General features: G+C 41.0%; 1 protein-coding gene and 1 long non-coding RNA gene across 2 annotated transcripts; both read right to left on the reverse strand.

The window, feature by feature from the left end:
- Window positions 1-802: 802 nt before the first annotated feature.
- Window positions 803-13,366, reverse strand: CDO1 (cysteine dioxygenase type 1). Its single transcript, XM_037032297.1, has 5 exons — window positions 12,913-13,366; window positions 9,659-9,736; window positions 7,982-8,136; window positions 2,363-2,532; window positions 803-1,506 (listed from the first exon to the last, which is right to left on the reverse strand). Exons 1-5 carry the CDS (start codon window positions 13,080-13,082, stop codon window positions 1,477-1,479), a joined length of 603 nt encoding a protein of 200 aa, XP_036888192.1. The 5' UTR covers window positions 13,083-13,366; the 3' UTR covers window positions 803-1,476.
- On the reverse strand, window positions 3,456-4,408 carry LOC118977360 (uncharacterized). Its single transcript, XR_005064504.1, has 2 exons — window positions 4,289-4,408; window positions 3,456-4,220 (listed from the first exon to the last, which is right to left on the reverse strand). It is a non-coding gene; the product is annotated as an uncharacterized LOC118977360 (long non-coding RNA).
- Window positions 13,367-15,493: the final 2,127 nt, after the last annotated feature.

The following is a 15,493-nucleotide window of genomic DNA, read 5'->3' on the forward strand; positions in this document are numbered from 1 at the left end:
CTAAGCGATGGTAGTGGTATAACCAAGGACCTATGTAGAACTATCTTCAAGGGGCGTTACTTTCTGATTATTTCTAGAGATAATAAATTCTAAGATTATGACAGGTATTTCTAAGAAAACTGCCTACACTAGGGGCAGCAAACTCAAATGCATAGGTGGGCTTTGCTGGTAACATATATAAGGGAAATAGGCAACTTGGGGACTGCCACCCATTGGAAGATCGGTCCCATCGAAGGAACAGACCCCAGCCTAGTGGACTGATGTCAATGAAAATGCAATGCAGGTCCCATGTAGCGAGATACTTCAGATTCTCAAGCATCAGAAATCCACATCGTCTTCTACAAAATCTCCAGTTTTTTAAATGTTGAAAAATAGTTCACATTTAAGCACAGACACACATACTATTGGAGATACTACAGGTGCAGTTCCAGACTACTGCTATAAAGTGAGTTGTAATCTTTTTGCTGGTGGAGGGTCTTGCCTTCAATTTGTAAAAAACAAAACATCTGTAAAGTGCAATAAAGTGAAGTACGATAAAACAAGGTAAGCCTGTACAGACCCGCATATGATTTTTAGGCAAAATTGGTTGTCTACATTTATCCCCTGGGGTTAGTTTCTCCAGCCAACTAGTGAACACACGTAAAGCCCAAAAAGGCAAGCTATTTTCGAATGCATATTTTGGTCCTCTCACATTTTGATATCAAGTCATCCTTCGCACTGTTTCTGGTAGTCTAACTAAATCAAAGAAACTATGAATTTTATGGAATTCTTATGAAGTTAAAGAGAAAGACAAATTCAAATTGTGTTCAAATCCAGTTTTATTAAATTATTTGGGAATCTGACAGCAGTACAAAGTCTTTGACTGTGAACACTGGACACACCAGGCGTGACTTTGTATTTTGGGTTTGCTGTGGGTTTGGGTCCTTTTCCCTCATTCCATCGCCAAATGGCAAAGTACCTTACGTTTCTCTATCTACAACACCTATTGTTTATAGAACAGGAATTGGCAAAATATGACTGAAAAAATAAAATCCACAGATTCAAAAAATTCTCTTCAAATATTAAGAACATACAAAGTATACTAAAGACATCTACATTTAGTTATCCAAGTCACAAGAAAGGCATTTGATACCTGTAGTTTCTTGTTGCTAATTACAGTTCAGAGACCATGTGTTTCCAAAAGCAATAAAAGCCTGCACTGACATTCCCTGTATGGTTCCAATGAATTTAGAGAATCAAACCAGGGGAGTACTTTATTTGGCCTTTAAAAATCACAAGCCTTTTTTTTTTCTTTAGTGGGATTTTTCTTCTGTAGTAGCTCAGGACACTATCTGCTTACTTAATGACTTACAATTAGCATCTGCCTTACAGGACATTAAAGCATTGGTTTTGTAAAGTGTGTTACTGAACAGCAAATGGTGGGAGGCCTTTCTGTCCAGGCAACACTTCAGCAGACCTTAGAGGGTGTGGTGCTCCTTAGTTGTTCTCCAGTGATCCTGAAGTTGCCTGCAAGAAAAAAAAAAAAAAGAGCTGTGTAAGAACCTCCATGCCAGACACTTCAGCTTGTTCAAAGCGGTCCTTCTTTCTTATCAGTGTACGAACACTTGCCCGCAGTGACAGTGCCCTGCTGCTTTGTTCCCGTCATAAGAACAGCTCTTGGGGGATCAAAATGCAGAAAGCAAAGCAGGGTGATCACCTGGGAAAGTTCTGCCCTAGCGTCTCTCGAGGACCATACTTTTTATAAGACTCATGAGAATTGTTTTCAGTCTTTCCATTCCTTTAAATGGACAATCTGTGTCACCAGAGGGAGAAGAGTGCCAAACTGTATTACTACAGGTTGCTTTATTATTTTTAGGTGGAAACTTGTTCCTCAAGGGGACCATGTGGTTATAATCCAGTCTCGTTTATCTGTGGTCTGAAGACCATCACTCCTCCAACAAGAATCAAGCTGGCAATCAAAACAGGCAAGTTTCTTTCCTTGTATCATCAGAGTAGGTCTCAGACTCTGCAAAGGTTACCTCTGCAAGTTTAGTTATCTATGTTGTCCCAGCAAATGAGACCTATGAATATTAAGTCATCGTAGAAGTTATATCAGGTAGGTTTCACTCTCATTTCTCTAATAAATGAAAACATCTTAGAAATAAACATACATTTTGAACTTTCTCAAAAATCTTTTGTATCTAATTTAAACTTATTTAGAAACTGAAAATATTGTCTCCGAAGTTAAAGAAAAGAATTAGGATATAAGAGGCCTTTCCTCTAAGGTTCATCTAAACTTCAAGAATATTTAAAATATTGAAATAATAGCGAGAACAAAAAAGTGACGCACATAGTGCAATGCTGCCAAACCACAAATACTTACAAATGGAGTCCTGGTTCCGAATCTGCTGTAGAATGTCATGCTGACTTTGTTCTTATGTCCCGTTCTTTGATCAAAGGCGTGGCACGAATCAAAAGGCGGGCTGTACAAGTGAAGGCTCACGGCAGGTTCTGTATGGCTAACGTTTTCTACTCGGTGTAAGCCAATAGAATCTAAACCACACCCAAGAAGAACAGAAGAAGGATTTTAGATGACAGGTGTAGGTAAAAACTTTGTCAATCACCTAAGATCATAAATCAATTGGGTACGTATGAAATGAACAAAAATCAGAATTGAACTTCTCATTAAAGACAGTCAGCCATAGGTGCTCTGTTCTTTCCTGAAAACCCCCTAAAACTTCAGTAAAAGAATAAAAAAAGGCATCAACCTATGAAAAAAACTGGAAAAGAGAGAACAGTAATAAACTATAAGCTTAAATATATGACTCTTGAATGTCATGGACATTGGGGGAGATGTCCCTACAATCAAAAATCTACATGTAACTTTTGATTCCTCCAAAACTGAAGTTGTCCCTCAGTATCCATGGGAAATTGGTTCCAGGACCTCCCATGGATACAAAAATCCAAAGATCCGAGTCCCCTGTATAAAACACAATACATCAATGAATACAGTCAGCACCATGCATCCACAGACTACCAGCCTCAGACAGAAAACCTTACGAGTATTTGTTGAAAAAAATCTGTGTATAAGTGGACCTGTCCAGTTCAAACCCAGGTTGTTCAGAGTTAACTACAGACAAAGAGCTTCGCAGAAGAGAGAAAGCTAAATACTCATCTACTGATCTATGTTGTGCGCCTCCCAAACACCTCAGAAATTGGCAGTATGGGTCTTTCTGGAAAAAGGGGTGAAGATAGGGCTAAAAATACGAGAACTGGTTAAAGCCTATTTCAGTAGAGTCTTACATCCCCCCTTTCACTACTTCTCCCACTTCTTACCCCTGGTGAAAGTCTGAGATCTATTCTCTAGAAAGAACAGATGAACTCAGGACAGGTGAAAAACAGGGGCCTGAAGTGAAAGTTTACATATTGAATGGGAAGAGCCCCACAGCCTTCACCACCTAGCTGCCAGAGTGCTGCCAGACAGGAGATAAGAAGCAGTTTCTCAGGGAATCTGATTGGCTCAAGAACAAAGCTGTAAGGATACTGCCATTGGTTGTTCCTGTAAAAAAAAAAATCTGCCAGATTATCGTAGACTAAAGTCCAGTGTTCGGAGCTACCAACTGAGTTTTTCTGTGCCTGATTTTTAAATATTAGCACACAGCCAAGGTCACCAGACATTTGAGCAAGTCCTCAAGTACGAAACACAGAGGCCAAAGCAACCAGAAAAAAACCAAACCTAGAAACAGAAACAATTCAGGAGAAGACTTTAAAAACAAACTTATCATTAATATCGTCATTAATATCCCTCATTAATAGAGAGATAAAATACTACAAAAGGACCAGAGAATAAAAGAGCTTTTTGAAATAAAAATCTGAATAGAAAGGCTAGAAGAAAAACTGAGGAAGCTGAGGAAGACTCAAAGGACAAAGATAGAAAATAGGAAAGATAAATCAGAGGAGGTTTAATATCTGAGTAACAGGAACATAGGGAAAAAAAGTCAAAGAAATAACTTGACAATATTTTCTTGAATGGAAGGACATTCAATTGTCAGACTGAAAGAACAAACTGAGTACCCAGCACAGCGAATGAGAGATATGAAACAGTATGTCCTGTAATACTGGAGACAGAGAAAATACAACAAAAAAGATCTCACAAGTTTCTAGAAAAAAAAATAGGCTTCACAGACAGATTCCAGAATGAATCAGAATGATACAAGGCTTTCAATGAGAAGACTGAAGCCCTGGCTGGTGTAGCTCGGTGGATTGAGCGCGGGCCTACAAACCAAAAATGAGAAAGAAGACTGAAAACATAAAGTCAGGTCATTATCTTTATAATTCTGAGAAAATATGATGGCCAGGCCATGATTTCATATTCAGCGAATCATCAAACATGTTGCAAGGGGCTCAGCATAAAAATTTTTAGATAGATGAGGTCTCAAAAAATTTCCTTCCATGAACCCTTCCGCATAAGGCCTGGGAGGATATGTTCTCCTAAAACAAGGTCCAAGAATGGACCAAGAATGAAGCAGACAGGAGACCAGGAAACGGGGATTTATTAGCCGAAGAAGATGACAAAGGGAGAGCCTGGGGGATGCGAGGATGACGGCTGAACCTGGCCCAGAGGTCAACATGTCCACACAGAAGCTGATCAAAAGGCCCTGCAGGGAATACTTCAAAGAATAAAATAAAGAAATAATAACAAAAGACATGATTTTATAAAAACATGCTGAGAAGAAATCTATAGTTAGGAGAAAGTATGAGGTTTAATCAAGGAAAGAATTCAGTGTAATTAGTGTAGTTAATGTAGGCAGCACCTAATTTGGCCTTACGGTTTACGATCTGACTACATGAACACGACAAAGAGCAAAGCCTAGAAGCAGAGGACTCAGCCCCAGCTAGGCTATATTTAATAACTCAGAACTTCTGGAATCCCCAGTTCGCCTCACTTATATGGGGCCTAACTCTCAGGTCTGTAAACTCTTCAATTCTATAGCTGACTGCTTTAATAATACACTGGCTTCAGCACAATTCTGAACTGAAGTTCTATATTCTTAAGAACTGACTGTCCTTATACAAATTAACTGTGTGTTTCTCCAATTGCAAGTACGTACACCACCCAATGCATGCTGGACAGGTTTCTGTAAGTAAAGGCCTAGCAAAAACTAGTTACCTACCCTTTTGAGAAGCCCCTGAAGCTCATGTCTGGTCCCCCAAATTAACGATTCCAACATTATTATTTTTGGTCTCTGCTTCCTTTCCTCTGTCCCCATGGTGTACCCGCTGTCACAATAATTCTGAACTTGGTGATACTTAGGAATGCCAGTTTGAGCCTGGCCATGTCCACCTTTGGCCTGTCACAATAGGTACCTTGGTCTCCTACCTTGCCCCAGTTCTCCCTTTCCTCCACCCCGAGTGGCATGCTGCTACCAAACTAATCAAGATATTCCCAAATCAAAGTCTGCTGACCAGAGCACTTACTTCAAGCTGGTCTTGGAGGCCCAGAACCTGACCTCGCTTCCCTCTCCCACTCCTCCTGTCCGAGTGCATTTTTCCTTCCCCCTCCAGGTAGGCCGTCCCTGACTAGTCGTTACGTTAGCAATGACTGTGCTTTCACTCGTGCTCTCCCCTGGGCTGGAAACAGCATCCCCACTGCTTAGCGTCTACCTGCACTCCGACTCCTGCATCTGTAAAAATCGAAGGCTGTGAAACTGTAATTTTTGATCATTTGGAAGATTAGAGAAATATTTAGCATATCCCACCCAGCATTTTACCAATTGTCAAAATTTCCCGTAAAAATCAGAATTTCCCACTTCTATGGAAAGAGGTGTCAGGCTGATTTTGAGGGAGCTGGGTGGCCATTGGTGCCCCTGGCTCGCACACGTTTCTACTGCCTCCTTCCCAGCCTTCAGCCAGCACCCATTTACCTCATCTGCTTGGCTCCTATACCCTGCATTGTAGTCCCTACTAATTCTTCAAGATCTAATCTAGTTGCACAAAGACTCTGCAACTAGCCGAAAGTAATTATTCTGAAAGATATTTTGCTTCATTATGCATTATAAGGGCAACAAACTTGTTCTTGAACAGCTGGTGTGCCTCATATACATAGCAACCCTCAAATAAGAGTTCCCTGCTACATGAGAAACAGCACGTGTTACGTGAATGGGAAGAAAAAACTTCCCATGAATAGTTCCCCTTTATCTGCAGTTTCACTTACCTGTGGTCAACCAGGGTCTTAGTATATTGACTGGAAAATTCCAAAAGTAAACAATTCAGAAGTTGTCAATTGCCTGCCGTTCTGAGCGGTGCGAGGACATCTCCCGTTCCACCCCACCAGTGGGGAGGCATCCCTTTGTCCAACCTGCCGTATCGGCTCCCTGCCCTAGAGTCACTGAGTAGCCGTCTCAGTGATCAGGTCAGTTATCAGATATTTTGAGACCACATTTCCATAACTTTTATTACAGTATATTGTTATAATTGTTCCATTGTATCATTAATCATCACTTTTACTCTTACTGTTATTTATAAGTGAAACTTGATCATATGTATGTATAGGAAACACCAGTGTACATAGGATTCAGTACAAACCACAGCTTCAGGGACCCCCTGGGAGTCTTGGAACACGGCCCCTGCAGATGACAGGGGCCTGCTGTGTAATCTCACAGTGCATTCCAAAACGAACGAACACATTTAAGCCAAGTATCAAGGCCAATGTTTGTCTTTAAATAAAAGCTTGCTTGGCCAGGAAAAATCTCTGTAATACTTTACTGTATTTAAGTGGAACACATCTGGTAAGAGTACAGTCTTTGATTGCCATATCCAATTGCTGAGATTTAAATCCTGGCTGCCACTTCAAAGGTGAATGACTTGGACAAGTTATTTAATTTTCCTATGTGCTGGAATCTCATCTGCTAATGGGAGTAAATTATCTTGTATAAGTTTGACAAGTTCTCTGGAAAGTTACTATCCCCTTTAAGAATACAGATGTTAATCACTACCTCTCCTAAAAAGCATTTGGCTTTCCCAAGCCACAGTTAGGGGAAAGAATGCATTTTTGGTGAGAGATCCATATCACTGCTAAATGATGTGCACTATGTAAAGTTTCCCTTGAGAATACTCTTTTAAGCATATTATATGAATTTTAGAAAAACAGGGAGTAGCTAGCACTCCTAACTACTTCCAGAACATTCCTTTATATTTTCTTTCTTAAAGAAGTTTTTTTAATGCATTGATTTGACAGAGTCAGAGAGAGAGATAGAGAGAGTATGTGAGAGAGAGACAGAAACACCGATTTGTTGTTCTACCTATTCAAGCATTCATTGGTTGCGTCTTGTATGTGCCCTGACCAGGGATGGAATCCCCAACCTTGGCGTATCAGGACAATCCTCTAACCAACTGAGCTACCTGAGCTACCTGGCCAAGGCCATTTCTTTACATTTTCTTATTTTTTAAAAATATTTTATTTATTTATTTTAGGGGGGGGGAAGGGAGAGGGAAAGAGAGGGACAGAAATATCAATGTGTGGTTGCCTCTGGTGCACCCCCCACTGAGGACCTGGCCTGCAACCCAGGCATGTGCCCTGATTGGGAATCTAACCAGCGACCCTTTGGTTCACAGGCTGGTGCGTAATCCACTGAGCCACACCAGCCAGAGCTCTTTACATTTTCTAATATAAAGACTAGTATTTCAACCTTGGCCTCACTCCATCATTAAAAGACTCTATATATGTAAATTTATATTTGATTCTCACTGTCCTAAGATTTGGCAGGTAAATAAATGACTTTTCAGTTGACATTAATCTATACAGATGTGTTTCTAATAAGTGATTCTAATGCAGATGCAAAACTTTAAAAAACAAAACCACTGCTTTCTGGCCCTTTCCCAAGTGCTTGAAATTGTGATTCCATGATCCAAGTTCTACTGCACATGTGTAAGGAGCCGATGTTTCAGATGGGAGTTAAAGGCTTTTCCCACTCGCCCTTAGAAAAAAGATACCGGATGTTACCGTTGATGTAGGCACACTGGTTTTCCCTCAAGGTTCTTTCTGACTTCTTGATCATCTCATTGGACTTCTTGTCAGGCCAGGCAAATAATGTCTCCTTTAGATTTCCCTGCAGCATCTTCAGAAAGCAGTGGGAGTTGGTGTGGTCGTGGATACTGCTATATATACACAAAACAACAAATGAACTCAGTAGATAGTTCAGTTCCCAGATGTGCAGGGACAGTCGGCCCAGAGCCTACAGCTGCACACTGTCAATAGAACACCTCCCAGGATAAACTCCATTTCAACTGGATTTTTAAACATCATTAATCTATGATTCAGCATTGTTCAAGATAAATAGACTGTCTTCTATATCAATGCATGTAAGTGGTATAATTTTCGTGCTAAAGAACAGTTAATTTTTTTAAAGACCTTGTTGTCCTTCATAAAAGAAACACAAAACCAGCAACCTTTTACCTTCTCCAAGATATAGCTTTTAACAACTTAAACTCAGCTAAAACTTTATTATTAAACTACAATGGAGAAATTTTAGAAAGGACAAAAATAATCACCTATAATCATTGTATCACACTGAGAACATTACCTAATCATTATTTAATGCTTTTTCTCAGTTTTTTTCTCTTTTATCCTTCCTTTGGGGACAAAAGGTAGGTGTATCTACTACCACAGCCCTGAAATTATACTGTACTGTATATACAATGTTAACATTTTATAGATTCAGAGTATCCTGCCTGTGATTACATCCCAAAATTCATGGGAAAAAGAAAATACATTTGATTTGGGGAAAGAATTTATTCATATAATTTTAGAGTAAATAGTATTTCTGTTTATTCAGTAGAGTTAGCTGTAGGATTGATTAAAATACATGAATCTATATACCTTTTTGGCATTTATGTCATACGTTGAACTCTATTAGCCCTGACACACACCATAGGAAGAACTTGTTTCCTAAATCCACGGAGCCCAGTCCTATTCTTGATACGTAATCTGCTCTGAAAAATAACTGAGAGACTGAGTGAAAACTATCCCTTTTTGTTAGTACACAAACGTACTCTATAGACCTAATTTTCCAAAGTCTTGTAAACTCGTTTCCTTTCTCCCAGCAAAAATGGGTCTAGATGATTGTTTTCATGGCTCTCAAAAGACTGAGAAGAGCCTGTTTGAAAGCTAACACTCAATTAATAATAATGTTTAAACTGAGGAAAAATAAGGAACCAAGTTTCAAAGAATTGGTATTAGATTAAGTTGCCTTATCCTCTATATTCAGAAAATAAACAATAAATTTGAAGTACAGAAAGAAATGTTCTGAATTTGTGAATTGCTTTTCTAGCTCCAAATGTGGACATTAGAGCCTTTGATCCCATAATTGTTCATACACTTCAAATATGACAAAGGTCAAGTTTTAGCACAATCCCACAAAAATTTGGAGAGAAATTAAGTCAAACTGTTTACCATATATTTAATTCATTACTCATTTTGGGGGCTGGTTTTGATATGCATGATGAATGCCTAAACCCCTCACACTAATTCCCATGAGATTTTTTTGTTGGGATTAGGGAAAAATAATTATATAATGAGATTTGTTAGTGCTCTCAAGACTTGTGGCCAGCTTGGCACCATACATGTCATATGCTGGAACACATACTCTAACAAATGTCTATGAATGAAAAGTCGTATTACCTGCCATGTCCTTCACCCCAACATAGAATCATTAGATTAAATTTTCCGTTTCCTTCATCCACAAGATTTCGGGTGTACCTGAAAAGAATGTGTTCAGAAGACTGAATTTGGTTAAAACAAGCACTGGGAGAAGTAAGTGTGTCACAAAATATCATTCATTTACAGATGTTACTGTTTTTACCTCTGAGCAATTCTGAATGTAGCTTTCTAATTAGAAATCCAGCACAAATGAAAAATATTTTTCCCAGTTCATTTTGGGCATTTTTATATTTTGAATCACAGTTATAGTGGCTGTTTTAATTAATGGCAGGGGAAAGGAAACAGGAATAAGCAAATTCCTTTATTCTTCATGTGACTGCCCCAAACTGATAAAAAAGAATAAAAGTTTCTCACGAAGGTATTTGCAAAGTGCTTTAGTGCTCTAGGCAAGAATGTTGCTATTGTTTTGTTTTTTGTCTTTTCCCTCAGGTAGCTACAGCTGAACTTGAAAAACAAGGTTTTATTAAATGGCTGTCCTAGAATTCTCCTTAGTTTTACTATAGTCCAGCCCAAAACCACATTCAAAAGTGCTCCTGAAGAAAAGTCCTCCATAAATTCAGTGGGGGTTGACTTTTAAGTCAGAGCGTAAGAGACTACATTAGGAAAGTAACTAATACTCTAAACCTATTACAATGATGAGAAAACAGTACTAAGCCAAAAAATAAAAATTAAAAATAAAAATTAAAACAATCCTGAAACAAAACAACTACGACCATAGCATCAGGGAAAAATAAAGTTTTTATTGGTTCAAGAGGTACTAGTGATATTATATAATTAGCAAAGTTGGATAATTATGACATTCATTTAAACTGCTACTTTTAAAGAAGCAATCTTTACCCCATTTCCAGGGTAGAATGTGTTAATAAGGTCATCTGTTCACTTAGGTGTCCAGGGTAGTGTGTGCTTAGGTGTCCAGGGTAGTGTGTGTTAATAAGGTCATCTGGTCACTACGTGTCCCCCCATCCCCCTAGCTGAAGGCCAGATGTGACACAGCAGGATCACTGAGGGAGGCCATTAGCAGATGCCCTTTAGATGTCAGTCAGCTTCACCTTGTAGCCCTTTATGACCTAGCAAGGGACTGTACACATGGCCTTTGATTCACAGTAAATTTGGTTCCTGTACTACTCCTTCCACCAGTTGTAGGGTCACCCCTCTTGCTTCTTTGGGGCTTCTGCCGGAGAATTCACTGTTGGATCCACACTGGAACATATTCTGTCTTGGTTCTTCTGTACTGCCTTCCCAAGGTCAAAAAACAAAATTCCTCACAGTGCCTGGACATGTCTTACTTGCAAAAAATACTATCAAACTGATTTCTGCTCTCCCTTCTTCTTCCCGCTATCTTCCTCCAAACGCCCACCCAGGACTGCACCCATTATCTTAACGGGCTGTATCTTAGATACCTGTGTAATAGATCTATCCAAGTGGTTGCATTTCAAATGGTTTAGAGCTTGTCAATCAAGACAAATTTAAGGTCCATGGAAATGTCCTGTTCTAAAGATTAAGGGCATTTACAGCCTACCTGGTTAATTTCACTTGACAAATAATATCTCTAGGCAGAAGAAGAAAACCACTACCAAGTTCCAAATATTTGCAAGAAATTTAAGAGTGGTTTAGACTGTGGGCTCTGGAACAATAATGCTAATTTGACTTCTGGTACTGCTTGATGGAAGTATGACCTTGTGCAGTAATGCTAACTTTTTATTGCCTCCCATTTCTCACCTGTGAAATAGGGATAAGAATGGAACCAATCTCGAAGGGTTGTGGAGGCAAATGAATTAATACAAGTGTCAAGTGACTGGAAGAGCACCTGGCCCACAACAAGCCCTCAATTACGTGGCACTAATGGCAAAACTAAAAACTAGACTCTGGTAGCCTCACCGGCAGCCACAGAAGGACCAGCAGTAACACAAACTGAGTTGACAGGAACCAGAGGAATTTTTTAAATACAGCTGAGACACCCCTTGCCAACAAAAACTTATTAAGTGCACCCCCCCCCCCCCAATCTGGCAACCATCAAGATGCTCTCTGCTCTCCTTATCCATGATTCTGTCTCTGTTCTTGTTTGCTTAGTTTGTTTTTTAGATTCAGTTGTCAATAGATATGTACCTATTGCCATGTTATTGTTCATAGTTTTGACTTCTTTTTCTTGAATAAATCCCTTTAACATTTCATATAATAATGGTTTAATGAAATGACTAACAGATATTGCTACCAAGGAAAGTACAACGTTTCATTATTCTTCTATTTCAACTATCTTACTCGATCCAACTAACCGTCGATCCAACTAATGGTAATGACTGAAGCTCTACCTGCCCTTCGGAAAACAACTTCTCGCTCCTTGGGGTGATTAAATTTTGCTTCTGGCCCCAGTGGATAGGTAGGTAGAGATTCATTTTTACATAAAAATCAAGTCAGCGCTGCACAGGACTAGGCCTCCCGGGGCATCTCACTCCACCACAGCTGGAGAGCAGCGGTCTTCAACTTACAATCCAGATGCCCAGAACTACGGATAAGAGAAAGCATATTGCTTGGGGGCGAAAGAGAGACCATCATTTAATTCGCGAACCCAATGGTGGATTTAAATAAAACAGCAGTCCAGGAAGATACACTGATTTGGGAGAAAGGGCACCACAGATGGAAAAAGAGCAGCAGACAACCCCAAGACGCAAAAGAATGCCCGTTGGCAGGTGCCTGGTTGCAGGCGACCGAGGTTGAAGTGATGGAGAACTAGTATCGGGGAAGTGTGTTCTTCACCGTTACCCTTTTCTCCGAATGGCTGGTATACTTCTCTTCTGGGAACACCACCCTCCATTAGTCCAGGCAGTCTGTTGCCCAGGGCACTGCCCCCGAGTGCAGGGACAGAGGAAGGAGTTGTAGTTTTGAAGCTGAGAGGGCGGCACCTGAGAACAGAAAACTGTAGATGCGCGGTGGCCTCCCTTCAAGGGGGCGATCCCTGCAGGATCTACCTTCCTCCCAAAGAGAGAGTGAGCCCGGGCGTCCCCGGAGGAGGAGAAACAGCGCTGTGGTGCGGCGAAGGACCTGGGGCGCTTAGAAGCTTGGGCACAATGTGGTCTGTGCTCTGCCCCCGAGCAAGACCCGCCGACCCTTCCTCCCCAAGCTTGGTTCTCTTCGGCCTCCGAGAGTTGGCCCTGCTGGGCTTTGAGGCCCGCGCTCAAGATCCTCAGCCTCAGCGGGCTGGGCTAGAACACACTCACCTGTAATGGTCGTACTTTGCATACACTGCCCACTCGGCGGGGTCGCTTTCGTAGGCTTCCATGACTGCCTGCACCTCCTCCACATTGACCTCCTCCCTGGCGAAGAGCTGGTGCAGGATGCGGATCAGATCGGCTAGTGTCCGTGGCTTTAGCACCTCGGTCTGCTCCATCCTTTGCAGAAGCGGCGGAGCGCCTTTCTCACTGCTGGGCTTTGGCGAAGGCGCCAAGCAAGCCTAGGTACTGGGGACGAGGGACCCCGGCCACACAGCTACACACACAAAACCCCCAATGCTTGAGAGCCACAGCTTTAAAATCCCTGGCCAAGAAGATAGCAAGAGACACCCTCCCAACCAGGGCGGCGCAGAGAATGTGGAATCTTGTAGCTCTCAAGCAAACACAAATGAGAACCAAATCTGCTAAGGTTTAGCCACCCGGGGCCCTTTTTAAGCTCTTGGAGCAACGGGAATGTACCAATGGCCCTGGGAGGGTGGGGAGAGGCGGGTGCAACTTGAGGATGGCGGTGAAAGCTACGAGACCTTGCGGGTGAGGTCCTCCAAGCAATTTAGCCTTACCGGAAGCCCTTCCCTCCCAAATCCCAGCACTCGCACTGGGCACTGCCCAATTTCTCCCCACCTTAACTGGGTTCACTTTGGCCGCCTATCCCTCCCCACCCCTCTCCCTTCACCCCTCCTTACTCTCTCCTGCCACCTCGCCCTGAGGCTTCTTTTGGCCGAAGGGGTTCCCAACCAAGGATGCAAACCATGGGGGTTCTGGAGAAGATTGCTGGGGGTGAATGTTGAGGAAGGAGGGGGACCCTTCACTTCAGAGAACTGAGAAATTGCATAGAGCTTGCGGAGGCTAAGGACAGATTCTACTCTGAAAAATGGAGTTTTTTTTTGTGGATTGAAACTATAGACAATATGTTCCAGGCTAGGTGAAATAACTGTGCTTTCCTTTAAATTTTCAAAAACTTTTAAATTTATTGGGGTGATACTGGTTGATACAACTATATAGGTTTCAGATATACAATTCTATAATACATTATCTGTGTGTTGTATTGTGTGCTGTACTAAAATTACATTTGACAAAGGAGACTCGACTGGAGCAAGACTAGAAAACGGGAGAAGGCCAAGTATACCTCTTTGACTTTAAAATCAAACATGAAACAATATTTAGTGCAAAGACTCGATGTTTCAATTAATAGTGAACAGAAGTACCCTGTGTGTGTGTTTCCTCCCAATGCAGTAATTTAAAGGGTTCTAGTCAGACTATATAACTCTCTCATTTATAGGACTGTGCTTGAAGAAGCCAACTGGTAATACCTATACGGAAACACATTTCTACGTTGTGCACAGCACTTACATGCTTGAGAATAAGACGAAAAATATCAGGGACAGAAAAAACGCAAGTATTCCTTCTTTCTCATTAATGGACTCAGAATAATTTGGATTCAAGGTTATAAAAGGTCTAGACTTCTGGAAGACTTTTCCTAGACTTTGCTTGAATGTATATACAGAGCTGGGCACAAGTAGGTTTACAATTGTGATTACACAAGTTTATTCTTGTATTATTAGTATTGTTTTGTTTCGTGTCATTATTTATGATTTACTTTTTAGGCAATGATAGCTGGTAACTTAACCTACTTTTGCCCACTCCTTTATGTACATATAAAACAAATTTACTTGTGCTAACAGTGTTCTTCGGAAGTACAAGTGACGACTCAATCACCATTGTTCAGAAAGGGCTTTGGTTATTAGGAAGCATTCCAGAAGTCAACCTTTTATGATGTGTGTTGCAAGGAGAGGCTCTAGTAATGTAAGTGGAATACCTAGGTCCATAGAGGTAGTAGATCTACTGCACTCTGCCCTGCCCAGGGCAATGACTTACACATTTGAACGGTCATCGATATGGGGTGGATAACTAGCGAAGGGAACCAGAATTATCAGAGGTCTGGAAGTACACATCTAATGATCCATTTGACACATTTAAGAAATCATGTACCACATGCCTGGCACTGCTCACAACACCAAGTCTCTGCTCTTAGAGGGCTTATGTTCTAATGGAGGGGAAGAATGGACAGTATACATGGTAAATTGGACACACAAATACTGTACACAGCTTACAATGGAGGAAAACTAAAGCAGGGGGAACAAGGTTGAGGATGGTATTATTTTAGAGGGAGTTCAGGGAAACATTCTTGATGTGAAATTTGGGCAGGGACTGAAGGATGTTAATGAGACACATGGTTTTCTGGGGGAAGCTTCCAAGTGGAAGAAACAGTAAATGCAAAAGCCCTAAGATGGGGGCAAACTTAGTTTTTGAACACAGATGAACATGGATATGCAAAAATGGGGACTACAGATCACCTTGTAAGGTCTTCAGCTTTTGTTGATATGAGAAGCCATCTCATCACGTAGGCACTGTATCATCTCACATCTTCATGAGGATGAGAAGACACCATTCACATCACTTTTATCACTGCATACTGTTAAAAAACACAGCATCTATATGGTTCAGTACTATCCAGGGTTTTAGGAATCCATTGGAGCTTATGGGTAAGTGGGGACTACTGTATACAAAT

This window comes from Sturnira hondurensis, unplaced genomic scaffold, assembly GCF_014824575.4.
Source record: "Sturnira hondurensis isolate 20B ecotype Veracruz unplaced genomic scaffold, ASM1482457v3 Scaffold0021354, whole genome shotgun sequence".
Classification (NCBI taxonomy): domain Eukaryota; kingdom Metazoa; phylum Chordata; class Mammalia; order Chiroptera; family Phyllostomidae; genus Sturnira; species Sturnira hondurensis.

Bases quoted from the DNA above. Each gene is read 5' to 3' on its own strand.
- CDO1 (XM_037032297.1), bottom strand. From the start codon at position 13,082: ATGGAGCAGACCGAGGTGCTAAAGCCACGGACACTAGCCGATCTGATC. The intron at 9,737-12,912 runs GTGAGTGTGTTC...CATTCTTTTCAG, and splicing joins GCAAAGTACGACCATTACAG to GTACACCCGAAATCTTGTGG. The intron at 8,137-9,658 runs GTAATACGACTT...GTGTATATATAG, and splicing joins TGGGGTGAAGGACATGGCAG to CAGTATCCACGACCACACCA.